Raw genomic sequence first — 12,071 nt, 5'->3', positions numbered from 1 at the left:
ACAGCATGATAGACAAGGATGGCAGAGCCTTGTTAATGCCCTAACTGACATTTGACAGGATGGGAAAGATTCAGATTCAGACTTCATATAATAGAATTAAGAAGAAGATACATATGTTATAGCAAGTGAAATATTCAGATATTTTTATTGAAGAAATAAACTTTCCAAAGACCGATGGAAAAAATAATTTATTGCAGTTCCTTTTACACATTAGCATGAAACATTTATACATATATTTTTGTGCTGATAAGATAGATATACTATAGACAAACTTTTATTTTGTGCACAAAAGTAATTGCACTGTACTAACATATAATTGTATAAAGCAGATATTCAGAAAATATCATTGAGCTAAAAATGAATGTATTATTCCAAGAGGAATGCCCTATACATTGAAACTAATTTAATTATTCCTGACTTGTTGTCCAGAATATTATCATATGCTTCCAAGGGCTGAAACAAAATCACTTCTGAAAACTAAAGAGACTAAAACAAAAGGCTTTGCCTGACAACCTGGTCCCACCAGTGTGCCTTTCAGTGTTTATGGTCCATTGGAAACGAACAAAAGCACTGTGAGTGACACAAAATTGTCCAGCAATCTATTATGCACAAGTCAGTTGCAGTCAGTTACTATAAATCAATGAAAACTACATGGCAAGAGACCAGCATTTGGATAGAATTACATTTACACATGATTCAAATTGCAGTATTAGACAACCAACCCCCTCTTTTCAATATAAAAAATGTACATGTAGTATATACAGGTGGAAATTGTACAATAACATCAAAAGAGCTGTTGTTTCCTCATCACTAATTAGCACAGTATGTCAAGCGTTATTCCCTGAAGGAACTGGAATACCACATGATGACATATTGAAGGAAAATGGACAGCATTAATAGAATAGTTTTTATAACGATGATGAAGATAAAGAGCACATACGAGAAGCACCAGATTAAAAGGGTTAGTTATGGCACACACATTGCATAATGTTATTCAGTAAGTACTATCAGGACATAAGAAAGGTTACATGAGCCACAAAATGGGCTTGGAATACACACCCATAGCAAAAATAAAACAATATCAATAGCTGAGCCAAATAACAGCAAGAGATCCAGCAGTGAATATGATACTTTCAGGGTGGGGTAGATAGGCAAATGAGACATGCAAAATGAAGTAATACCCACAAATCATCGTTACTGCCAGACCAGTAAATTGTTTGGGACACAGCATCGCACCCTATCCAGCGTCCTGTTCCTCTTCCCCCAGCTCAGTAAACGTCTTGCTTTATTTCCTTGAGTGCATGTAAGGGAAGTTTGAGAAATAAGAGAGTTTCTTTGAAACAGCAATGTGACATGCAGTGACAAAATAAGTTTGATACTTTTCATTGCGGCTTTATTATAAATAAAGAAGACAGGTCATAGTGAAGCAGGAATATTGTTGTGCCAGGATCACAGGCTTTGGGTGCCTTATTAGTCGGATTATGATAATTCCACCAGTTAGGTGACAAGTTACCCTAATTTATCCCTGACTGTCCAAGGCTCCTGTGAGCCTTGTAACAGTGAAGGCACAGGACTACCCCAGTCACAGAGCCCCTCCAGCCATTTATGCTGCAGCATGTGAAGTCAGAGAGATTGCTGTTGCAGGAGGGAATAGGTTTGGGATAAGATTGGGGAACCAGCAGTGTGAGGAGTAAGTGAAGAGTCTCTGAAAATGGGAAATACGGGGTATGAGGCACCCGTAGGGATCTTAGCAATACTTACATCCTCTGCCTCCAATATCGTGGATGCTATATTAAGTAGCCAATATTTTTATTCCCTGTTCCCTTTATTTTGGCTGCAATTTTCACCTTTTGGAAGGTTGCAAACCATAAAAAGGTAAAACAAAACAACAACACCTGAGCTTGTCTACTAACTGTGCCGTCCTAGTTCTGTGTTTTTAAAACAAACCTGCCTGTCAGGAGTGAAGCTGCAGCTGTACTGTGTTCTACAAACATGTAAACAAGGGCATCAGGAACTGCAAAACAAGAGATAGAGCCAGCGCTACTGTGGCCAATGCTCCGTTCAGACCCAGTCCTAAAGTTGCTGAGTGCTTAAGTGGAGAACAGAAAAAGAACCCAAAATGCAAGCAAATATGGGTGCTTAGAAAGCAGAGCCTCCTAGGAGGTAATTAGGTTGCACTATGTGACTGGATGACACAGCTAAGAGGTGTCAGAGTAACAGCCGTGTTAGTCTGTATTCGCAAAAAGAAAAGGAGTACTTGTGGCACCTTAGAGACTAACCAGTTTATCTGAGCATGAGCTTTCGTGAGCTACAGCTCACTTCATCGGATGCATACCGTGGAAACTGCAGAAGACATTATATACACACAGAAACCATGAAACAATACCTCCTTAGCTTAATAGCTTAAGCTATTACCAGCAGGAGAGTGGGGTGGGAGGAGGTATTGTTTCATGGTTTCTGTGTGTATATAATGTCTTCTGCAGTTTCCACGGTATGCATCCGATGAAGTGAGCTGTAGCTCACGAAAGCTCATGCTCAGATAAACTGGTTAGTCTCTAAGGTGCCACAAGTACTCCCTTTTAGCTAAGAGGTGCTGAGCCACTACAACTTCCATTGCTATCTATTGACACTGCAAAGACTCAGGGCCTTTTAAGGTTTGTCATAACATCTCTATCCACTTGCTGAAAACATTTATCTATGTTAATTATTGTGATCTAATTAGCAGAAGATGATTTCATGACTGCCCTCTGGGATGAAGGGGATGGAAGTGGCACATTATCTCTGATTCTGATTGATTGATTCATGTTGGTAATGGAGATAAAAAAGAAGTTCACTGGTGTATTGGAGAGAACAATTAGCAGGAAGATGATCTGGTTAATTTAAGAAATCTTTTTAATCTCTAACTGATTCTATGATTCACTCCTTGCAATACGCAGGAATGCCCCTACTGGAGAGACAAAGTGGATGAGGTAATATCCTTTACTGGACCAATTTCTATTGGTGAGAGAGGCATGCTTTTGAGCTTACACTGAGCTCTTCTTCTGTGATGGGAGGAGTCCTACTGTACAGGAACATCATATTTGTGTGTGCATCTGAATTTAGGAAGAAGCTAAAACAAAAGAAATCCCTGGCTTTTATCAGACAAGGAAATAATTCTATTAGTCCACCACAGTCTGAAGGAAACTGCCCTGTAATTGGAGTGAGGCATGTCTGGGAATTCTAGGGAAATCTGCCCTAAGAGGCAGAAGGCCTTTATGTAGCACCTGGTCTGAGGTAGAGCTAGAGGCATTGCTTTATCCAGAACAAAACCGAGCTTCCCTACTTCTGGGAGAAAGGCGTAAAGGTCTATTCTCCAGCGCACATCAGGGACTTATTCCTTTGGGGAAGGTCTCTGTTTAGGCCACATCTACAGAAACTGTTAGGTCAGCTATCCAGAAAGAGATTGAGCAGAACCAAAAAGCTTGAGCTGTTGTCCTGTGATAGGAGGGCTATAATGCTTTGTAAAACAAATAATTTCGTTATAACTCTTAACACTAGAGTGAAATAATCCTGTGTGTAACTCATACAATGGACAGCCCCATCACAAATTTCAGAGTAGCAGCCGTGTTAGTCTGTATCGGCAAAACGACAAGGAGTACTTGTGGCACCTTAGAGACTAACATTTGTTTGAGCATAAGCTTTCGTGAGCTACAGCTCACTTCATCGGATGCTCAAATAAATTTGTTCATCTCTAAGGTGCCACAAGTACTTCGTTTCTTTTCCTCATCACAAAATTACACAACATCTTTTAGTGAAAATATACCTAATGGTATTCTAAAGGTACTGTGCTCTACTTTCTATTAGTGTTTTAGAAATAGCTAATGATTTGTGAAAGGGTAAATGAAAATGAGTCAGCAGAGCAGCTCATTTATATGGACATTTTAGTCAGTTGTCTATTGTTAATCATTTATCTTACAGTAGCATCTAGCCTTCTGAGCAAAAACCTGAGAACCATCAACTCCTGAGTTCTAATGACATCTCTGACTGTGGCTATAAGCAAGTTACTTACAGCCAAATTGTCAAAAGTTGCCATTAATCATGGGTTCCTCAATTTTTAGGAGTTCAATTTGAAACACCTTAGACTTGGTTTTCAGAAGTTCTGAGCACCTGTAACTCCATATGAAATCAATGGGAGCTGCAGGTACTTACTGCTTTTGGAAATCAAGCCCAAGGTGTCTTTAGCTGGGTTCCTTTGCCTCAGTTTCCTCCTCTGTAAAAGAGGATTAACAATGTTATCTTTACCTACCTACCTCCTAAGGGGGTTGAGAGAATAAATAAGTTAGTGTTAATAAAAAGCTTTTTAGATAATTGCTACATAATGAAAATACTAAATATTATTAATACCAGAAGCAGCCTTGATATATGTACCCTTTCAAAATCTATTTTAAATACATGTCTAGGCTAAAGTGGGTAGTACCCACCTGGCTGTGCATTTCTCTCTAATGTTACATTTAAAAATAACACATGCTTGGTTAAATAGGATCTCTATTGCTAATAATGTAGGGAAAAGTGAAAAGTGTTTTGATAAAACCTCTTTTACCGCTGACTATGGATCTCAAAGGGAAATGTCAGTCATATGAAACTATGGTATATTCTGCAATGGGTATAAAACACAACTAGCAAAGTATCATCAAAAGGCGACACAGAGAATATTCATGAAAGTTACGAGTCTGTGCTAAAGACTATAGATAAGTTTTCTAGAGAAAATACAGACTGTTCTCTGAAGTACATTGTCCTGGAATAAGAAATATCAACATTTAGTAGGTACCATTAAAAAGTCAGCATTTGCTTGCTCAAATACTTGCAGTAAGAACTGTGGGTAAAATTTGCAAAAGTGACTAAGTGGCTTAGCAGCCTAAATCCCATTTTCAAAAGAGATTTAGACACTTGGGACTCTGAATGAGACTTAGGGTGCTAAGGCCCAGATTTTTAAAGGTATTGAGATGTTGCTCCTTAAGTCACTTCTGAAAATGGGATTCAGGCTCTGAAGTTACTTCAGTGCTTTTCCAAAGTTCTGCCCTGTATCTTCCTAAACTAAACATGCAACAGCCTCTGTCCAGGCGGGAACCCTGTACCTGCACAGAGCCCCACTGACTGCAATAGGGAGCCCATACAGCGGTAGTTGCTGGACTGGCATCTAAAAATAGAAGAGACTGCAGTATTTCACTCACTGCAGGCAAGCAAATGGAGAGTTTTCAAATGGAACTAACTATACATGTCAGCTAAACAGAGATGTACTGCATATTACAAAGTCTAATATAATAGAAAAATCTGTAAGGACAGATAAATATTTAAACACTTGGCATTCCCTCAAGGACTTTTTAAAATACAGAAGTATTTTTTTAGAGAATGCATAAACAGCAAAGATAAATAATCAAGACCTTTCATCTGCTGTCAAGACAGTAAACACATTAATGGAACAACATTTTACAAAATGGTTCATTTCTTGTAGGGAACATTTAGTTTTGCAAGTGAAAATGGTTCTCAGTGATTTAGATTAAACTTGTTGTATTTATGCCTTGTTTTAAAAAAGAATTACTTTTTGGTTAGTCATACCTCTGTCTCTGTACTCTTTCTGGACAAAAACCAAACTTGCATTGGTTCTTTTTTACCCTTCATGGAAACAGGGCCTCTGTGTTCCAGGTGAAATTGAGGATCTGAATTTTCTGGTGACATAAGACACCTGAAATTAAAAACATTAGATTACCCCTCCACACACACAAACATACAGAGAAAACATTAAACATGCTACATCTGAGGGCACATTAATTACATTGTCAGGCAATACTGTAGGCTGGGCTTAACATGAATAATTGGACATGGGTGAGGACTCATATCCTGGGACACTGGATTAGGGAGATAAATTGATCAGTAGTTTGGAAAAAGAATATTTGTATTAGCTAAGATAAGGGGAGGGGGTGGGAAACACCCAGGGAACCATTTACAATGGACAAGGTAACAATGGATAAAATAAGCCTGGAACATAAGATGAGGCAAAGAGTAAGTCATTCATGGACAGTGAGTATACAGAGCATTCTTTACAGGTGTTGGTTCCTACAAAGTAACCAAGCCAATCCCAAAACATGTAATGAAATGTATAGTGAATGCAATGAAATGTGTAAATGTATATAAAGGAAGAAGTTTGCTGGGTAACTTTGGATGTGTGGTACCCTATGTACCAACCCCCTACACTTGAGTCTGGTCAACTCAGTGTAGCTTTGCTTTATGCCAAATAAAGGAACCTGAGTGACAAGCCTGAAGTCCGACTGAATTCTTGGGTAACCTGAGTGGAAGATGTCTCAGGGGAACCCCAACAAATATCTTAAGGCGATTATCATGTCTCACTACAAATTCCTGTGGCTGAATATAATTGTTTCCTATGGAAATAGTGATTCATGGTAATGTAACTTGACACAACATTTCATGAAAATACATGTGCTGTAATGTACTGAGTGGGATTGTCACTATCACCACTAAAGTTACTTTAAAGTTACATTGACAAAGTTGTTTCTTTTGAAATTCTTATCAAGAAGGGGTTCTGCATTTCTCACCTGTAGGTGTACTCAGAAACATTGATTTTTCCTTTTGCTCCAGTGGTTTCTGTTCTGCTTGTTAGATTAACAGTGTTTCCAAAGAGACAGTAGCGGGGCATCCTTTGGCCTATGACACCTGTAACCACCTCCCCAGTGTGGATACCTATTGTTATCTTTAACAAGAAAAAGCAAGTTTGAATATTTTAAAGTTCATGATCGTTTTTACTAACTTGATGTTTCCAACTAAATACATATAATATGCATTTTCTAAATGCTGGAGTTTATCTTTTATAAGACACCAGTCTTGATTCTTTTTCACCTTACACCAGGTGTAGCCATTTACTGCTGTGCAGACTGAGTGTAAAATGCTATTCATTCAGAATGGTAGAATTCTACACCCATTTTGCACAGCTGTACATGACTATACAAGGTGCAAGGCAGTGGAAAAATCAGGCCCACTTTTTCAAAGCATAAGGACAGATTCGCTGGAGAATTATCTTGGCACAGGATACTGATCACTGCAGGCTCTCTTATGAGGCTCTCTCCACAAATCCTGGTGCAGAAGTGTGCTGGTGGTGGGGAATGGAGACTAAGGGCCCCAGTGGAAGCTGTTAGGATGATTCTGTGTGGTACTATCTAAGATTCTATGTGGCCTCCAGGGCTATCTAAGTTACATCAGGTGCCATTTCAACCTCTGTAGCAGTCCACAACTGAAAGGACACAAAGGTGGCTTCACATCACCATAGTCCCTTGCCCAGGCTCTGAGTTGTGTTGCACCCCCCAAAGGAAGAGCATAAGAATACACTCATTGATTTTAATGAGTTGTGAGTGTAACTCAGAGCAGAATTTGGCTATGTGCATGCTACCTAAGCCAGCTGGAGACTTCAAACACAGAGGTTTACATATTAGGTGCACAGGACATAAGGTGACTTTTATATCTATCTGTCTACCTACCTACCTACGTTCTTGTTTTAAAAAAGGAACATAAGGATTTGGAAGTTAAAACTTAAGAGTAATGAGCAACTTTTACGTCTAACATATTGCATACTGTCTTTATAAATGCTAACTTCTAATCTGAACTGAGCACACAGATACATAACTCAAAAATCTCACAGTGTGAACACATCTGCAAGGGTGATAGTGTGTCTTCCTTTTCCTTTCACCAAGTCCATTGCCTGAAATTAATGACTAACTCCAAGGTTATATGATATATATATGATCACCAAGGTACACAGCACATCTTGGATAGCACAGGACAGTACTTATGTTAGTAATAATGTCTGAATTACACAGCTTTTTGGTAAAATCATCAGGCCAAAGTCTCTGTTACAGGAGCATATATCCAATGGAGCTTCTCCAGAGTGAGAGCCCACCTCTTGTTAAAATAGTTCTTCTGTGAGATTGTTTTATTTCTCCTGCATTCAGAATAGTCTCTATTTTTGCTAACGAGGGGCATGATTCCACTCTGAGGAAAACTGGTGTAAATAATGAGTACCTCCAATGGAGCCTTGACAAATGGCCTCTTTCTATAAATGATGATTGAATTATTCATAATCATGCCTAAAGTAATCAAAAGAATGGATGGGAGTAATATTATTTTAAAAACAAATAGTTTGGTTCCTGTTTTGATTAAATTAAGCAGTTATTGAATGAAGTACAAGGCACCATCCTACATTTTTTCCATAAAGATTATGAGGTACATTGTGACTCAGAATTAAGAACTTGTCCCTTTCCATTAAACCCTGTACATATACAAACTAATTGGGAAAAATCTTGCAATTATTTCACTACATTTTTAACAAAGCCCAATTCATCTCCTGTAACAATTGGCTCCAAATTTATAATTATACAAGAACATGAGCCAGCAGGATTTCTTACTTATGGAGGATCCCAACAATTTAATATATAATGATTTTATTCAGTGATAAAAAGGTCACAAGTGAATCATGTGTTACATACACTCAAAGAACCCTACAAAGATAGTATTTGTTCAGCGGGGTTTTTGTGGCTCAGTTTCATACAGACATGATGCTTATTGGCAAAGATGCTTCTCACTATGAAGAATGGGCTAAGTCCTTTAACAGACTTCAGTTATTGCAGAGCATCAGATCAGGCCTTCTCCACTTCTATGCTCACAAATCCAGTGAAACATCCAGGAGCTAATACACTACTGTCAGATGCAGGGGCAATTCCATTCATGTACACAGGAGTGTGCCTGTTTATCCTGTGATTATTTTTCTGAAAATGAGAGATTATTGCAAGACCTCTAATTTGGTGTTAATTCAAAATGTAACTTCTAGTAATCACAGTACTGCCATTCTCCACTTCAACGAATCCCTATGGAAACATACATTGCTCTAGAATGAAATATTTTCCCATGTCGGCTGGTGGCTCTGAACCAGAATCAAAATGGGTTGTTGAGAGAATACTATCGTTCTATACTCTGTGCTTCAAGCAAATATATACTGCACTCAGATGGGCAGTCGCAGCTCGCACTGAAATCAATGGCAGCCAAACATACATGGCCATGGGCAGAATTTGGTCCTTAAGATTGGTAAACACAATAACTATGTTTTGGGATTTTGTGGGAGATGAGTTATATCACACATATATCTGTTTCTTCATATCACTGAAAAGATCACTCATCTTCTAGCAATAATAAAATTTGTGAAGGCTGGACCTTGAGTTTTATTGTATTTCAGTGGTGGTTTTTTTAAAAATTCAACAAATCTTTACTGAATCCTAGACAAATACTAACCTGTACAGGCTCTCCATCTACTTGAACCTGTCCTGCTATTTCCATCATATCCAATGCCAGGTGGCAGATAGATCGTGCATGATGAATGCATGGCTCTGGTAGACCACTCACAGTCATATACTTGTCTCCAACTGTCTCCACCTATCAAAACATGTTTGGGAATTATGCTTCAAAAAGCTAGAGCTACTGTGGTGTTTCTTTTAAGATTGCTAGACACTTCAAATACTTTCCCCTTCTTTCCCCATCTTTTTCTATATTCCTAACACATCCTTGGAGATTCATGTATACAACTTCTTAAAATTAGTTGGGAGAGCTCACTACCCATTGATTAGCAGCTTATTCTACCTTTATTTACCTAAAAGTACTTATTTTAATAATTCCATGCATTTATTTCAATGTGCAGCGTTCCAAATAAGAGTTCTTCACTGTATATGTTGGTAAAACTAGCAGTGGACATATTCTTTTCTTCGCTGTGGACTAAATCAACACCAAAGTTGTAAAAACATCTAAAGTCAATGGACTGAACTGAGATTATATTTATTTTATGACACTACCTTATAGCAACACAATAGCAATGCCCTAAAATCTCATGTTTACCTTATAAACGAACGGATTCCTTCGTGAATCAGTCAGAATATCAAATCTTGTGTAAAGGTCATTTAAAAGATTAACTATTTTCATGGCTCCCTCTCCAGAGGCATGTTTACTGCAGAATGCATTGAATCCAACTATGCCACTGAAGAGAATGGTCACATTATCATACCGCTTAGCTGGCACAGGACGCTTGTGTCTCAGTTCATTTGCAACAGATGGTGGAAGGACAGAATACAGCAATCTAGACAGGTAAAATAAGTAAGGGGTATGAGAGGGAGAGAGAGAGAGAAAGAAAGAAAGAAAATGAATAAATGTATTATTTAAGTATGACCCTGATATTTCCATAAGGGATTATTATACATTAATGATTTCCAATAGTTAAGTGATGTACGAGGCTTATAAAGGAGTCTATTCCTTGAACACCAGGCTCTGATATACATCTGTGTGGTTCATATGGTTAAAGCAATTACATTCCAAACACACGTGCTAATAGGTCAAAGCCACCACTTAACTATGAAAAAATATATACAAAATTCCTTGGACATAATCTGTTAAGATACCTGGTACTACTTTTTCTTACTCCTAAAGTATGTGGGCCAGATCCTCAGCTGGTGTAACTTGGTTTTGCTCCACTGATTTCAATGGATCTATACCAATTTACACAAGTGTCGTATCTCATCCTTAGGGTTTATTACATTTTTTCAACAAATCGAACAGTTCATATGACAAAAAGAAAAACAGTGTATATTGTAAATCACAATGCAAATTAAAAACTAAATCATACACATAGGCCCATATTCTACCCTCATGTTCACCCCTTTTCAGCTTTTCATCTGCCTCTGTACAGAACTCAAACTCAGCAATTTGGCAAAGCAGGAACAATTCAGGGCTTAGCAAAAAAAATCTGATGGTAACTCAGATAAAATTATACTAATTTTCAATCTAAAATTATCCATTTTAAAGTTCTGGCAGATCTCATCGGTTGTTCAGCCTGCAATAAACATTACAGGCTAAGACAGACATGAAAGCTAAGAAGAAAGGAATAAACAGGATGAGAAAGATGAGGAAGAGAGATAAGAATAATGGATAGATGTATTTCCCTAAAGAATAATAGATAGAATTTTCTAAGATTACTTTATTTTAAACACATCAAAGTGTTCAGTCTCAATTACTGGAATTATTTAAACTGGTTTAACACATTCTTGATCTCCCTATGCAATTCTAAACTCTCTTGCAGCTTATGGGTATGATTGTGGTGCCTTCTGCATGTGTGGAAAAAGGGAGGGAAAGAGGGTGTGAGGAGTTTTTCCTCCCTTTATGCAATGGCACACAAGAAATCATGTGTCTTGGTCCTTGCCATCAGCAAGTACAAGGAATGAGGTAGAGTTTTGGTGTCAGGGACAGCAAATCCAAAAGAGAGATTTCACTGGAACTACGTACATGAGCAAGGGCTACTTTCATAAGTAAAGATTGGATGGCTGAGTCCTATTTCTATGCTAAGTTTCAAACTTCTGTCATTTTTGCTGTAAGTCTGTTCTGAAAACCCTGGGCAGAATGGTTCTGCAATCTGATGGTACTAACATCTATCAGACTTAAGTGAGTTTACAAGTAAGTAAACGTGGCAGGATTGGACCCAAAGTCCTGACTGAAGAGTATATGCTTTTCTAGATTTTGGTGAGGAAGGGAATAATTTATAAATACAAGTTAACAGCAAAAGAAAAATCACCTCTGAGCATGTCCAAAATGCATCCATTTAAATATTATTAAAGCCTTTTTTGACATCGCTCCATGTTTTTTCTCATTACATTTTTGAGTATTGGGGCTGATGCTCTCAGACTGCTGCTCAGAGGGATACCACTCCTGCAATCAGCCCTGTGCAGGTGGCATCCTCTTCCTGCATGAAGTTCCATTAACCACAATGGGACACTGTGTGAGGATGGGGGGTTGCCCATACAGATCTGATCACAAGATCCTACCCAAGTTTGGGTCAGGGAGATTTTAAATGCCTCACTCAAACTCAAATAGCATATGCCTCCAAAAAACAAACCACATCAAAACAAAGAACTGTATCGATACTATAGAGGAGACAATCCTTGGCATGAAGAAAATTTTGAAGTTTTTAACGGATTCCACAATATACTCGAAAA

General features: G+C 38.1%; 1 protein-coding gene across 1 annotated transcript in view; it reads right to left on the bottom strand.

Moving 5' to 3' along the window:
* Window positions 1–228: 228 nt before the first annotated feature.
* The window catches only part of GUCY1B1 (guanylate cyclase 1 soluble subunit beta 1), a 63,173-nt gene continuing 51,330 nt past the window's right edge, over window positions 229–12,071 (bottom strand). The window contains exons 10-14 of the mRNA XM_084625940.1: window positions 9,928–10,165; window positions 9,331–9,471; window positions 6,591–6,745; window positions 5,596–5,722; window positions 229–1,292 (exon numbers count right to left, since the gene is read on the bottom strand). Of these exons, the coding sequence (XP_084482066.1) occupies window positions 1,269–1,292; window positions 5,596–5,722; window positions 6,591–6,745; window positions 9,331–9,471; window positions 9,928–10,165 (685 nt within the window). The 3' untranslated portion in view covers window positions 229–1,268. The remainder of the gene's footprint in view (window positions 1,293–5,595; window positions 5,723–6,590; window positions 6,746–9,330; window positions 9,472–9,927; window positions 10,166–12,071) is intronic.

This window comes from Lepidochelys olivacea, assembly GCF_965140295.1.
Source record: "Lepidochelys olivacea isolate rLepOli2 genome assembly, chromosome: 4".
NCBI lineage: Eukaryota > Metazoa > Chordata > Testudines > Cheloniidae > Lepidochelys > Lepidochelys olivacea.
Note: the sequence above shows the minus strand (reverse complement) of the source record. Positions and strands in the feature narration are given on the sequence as shown.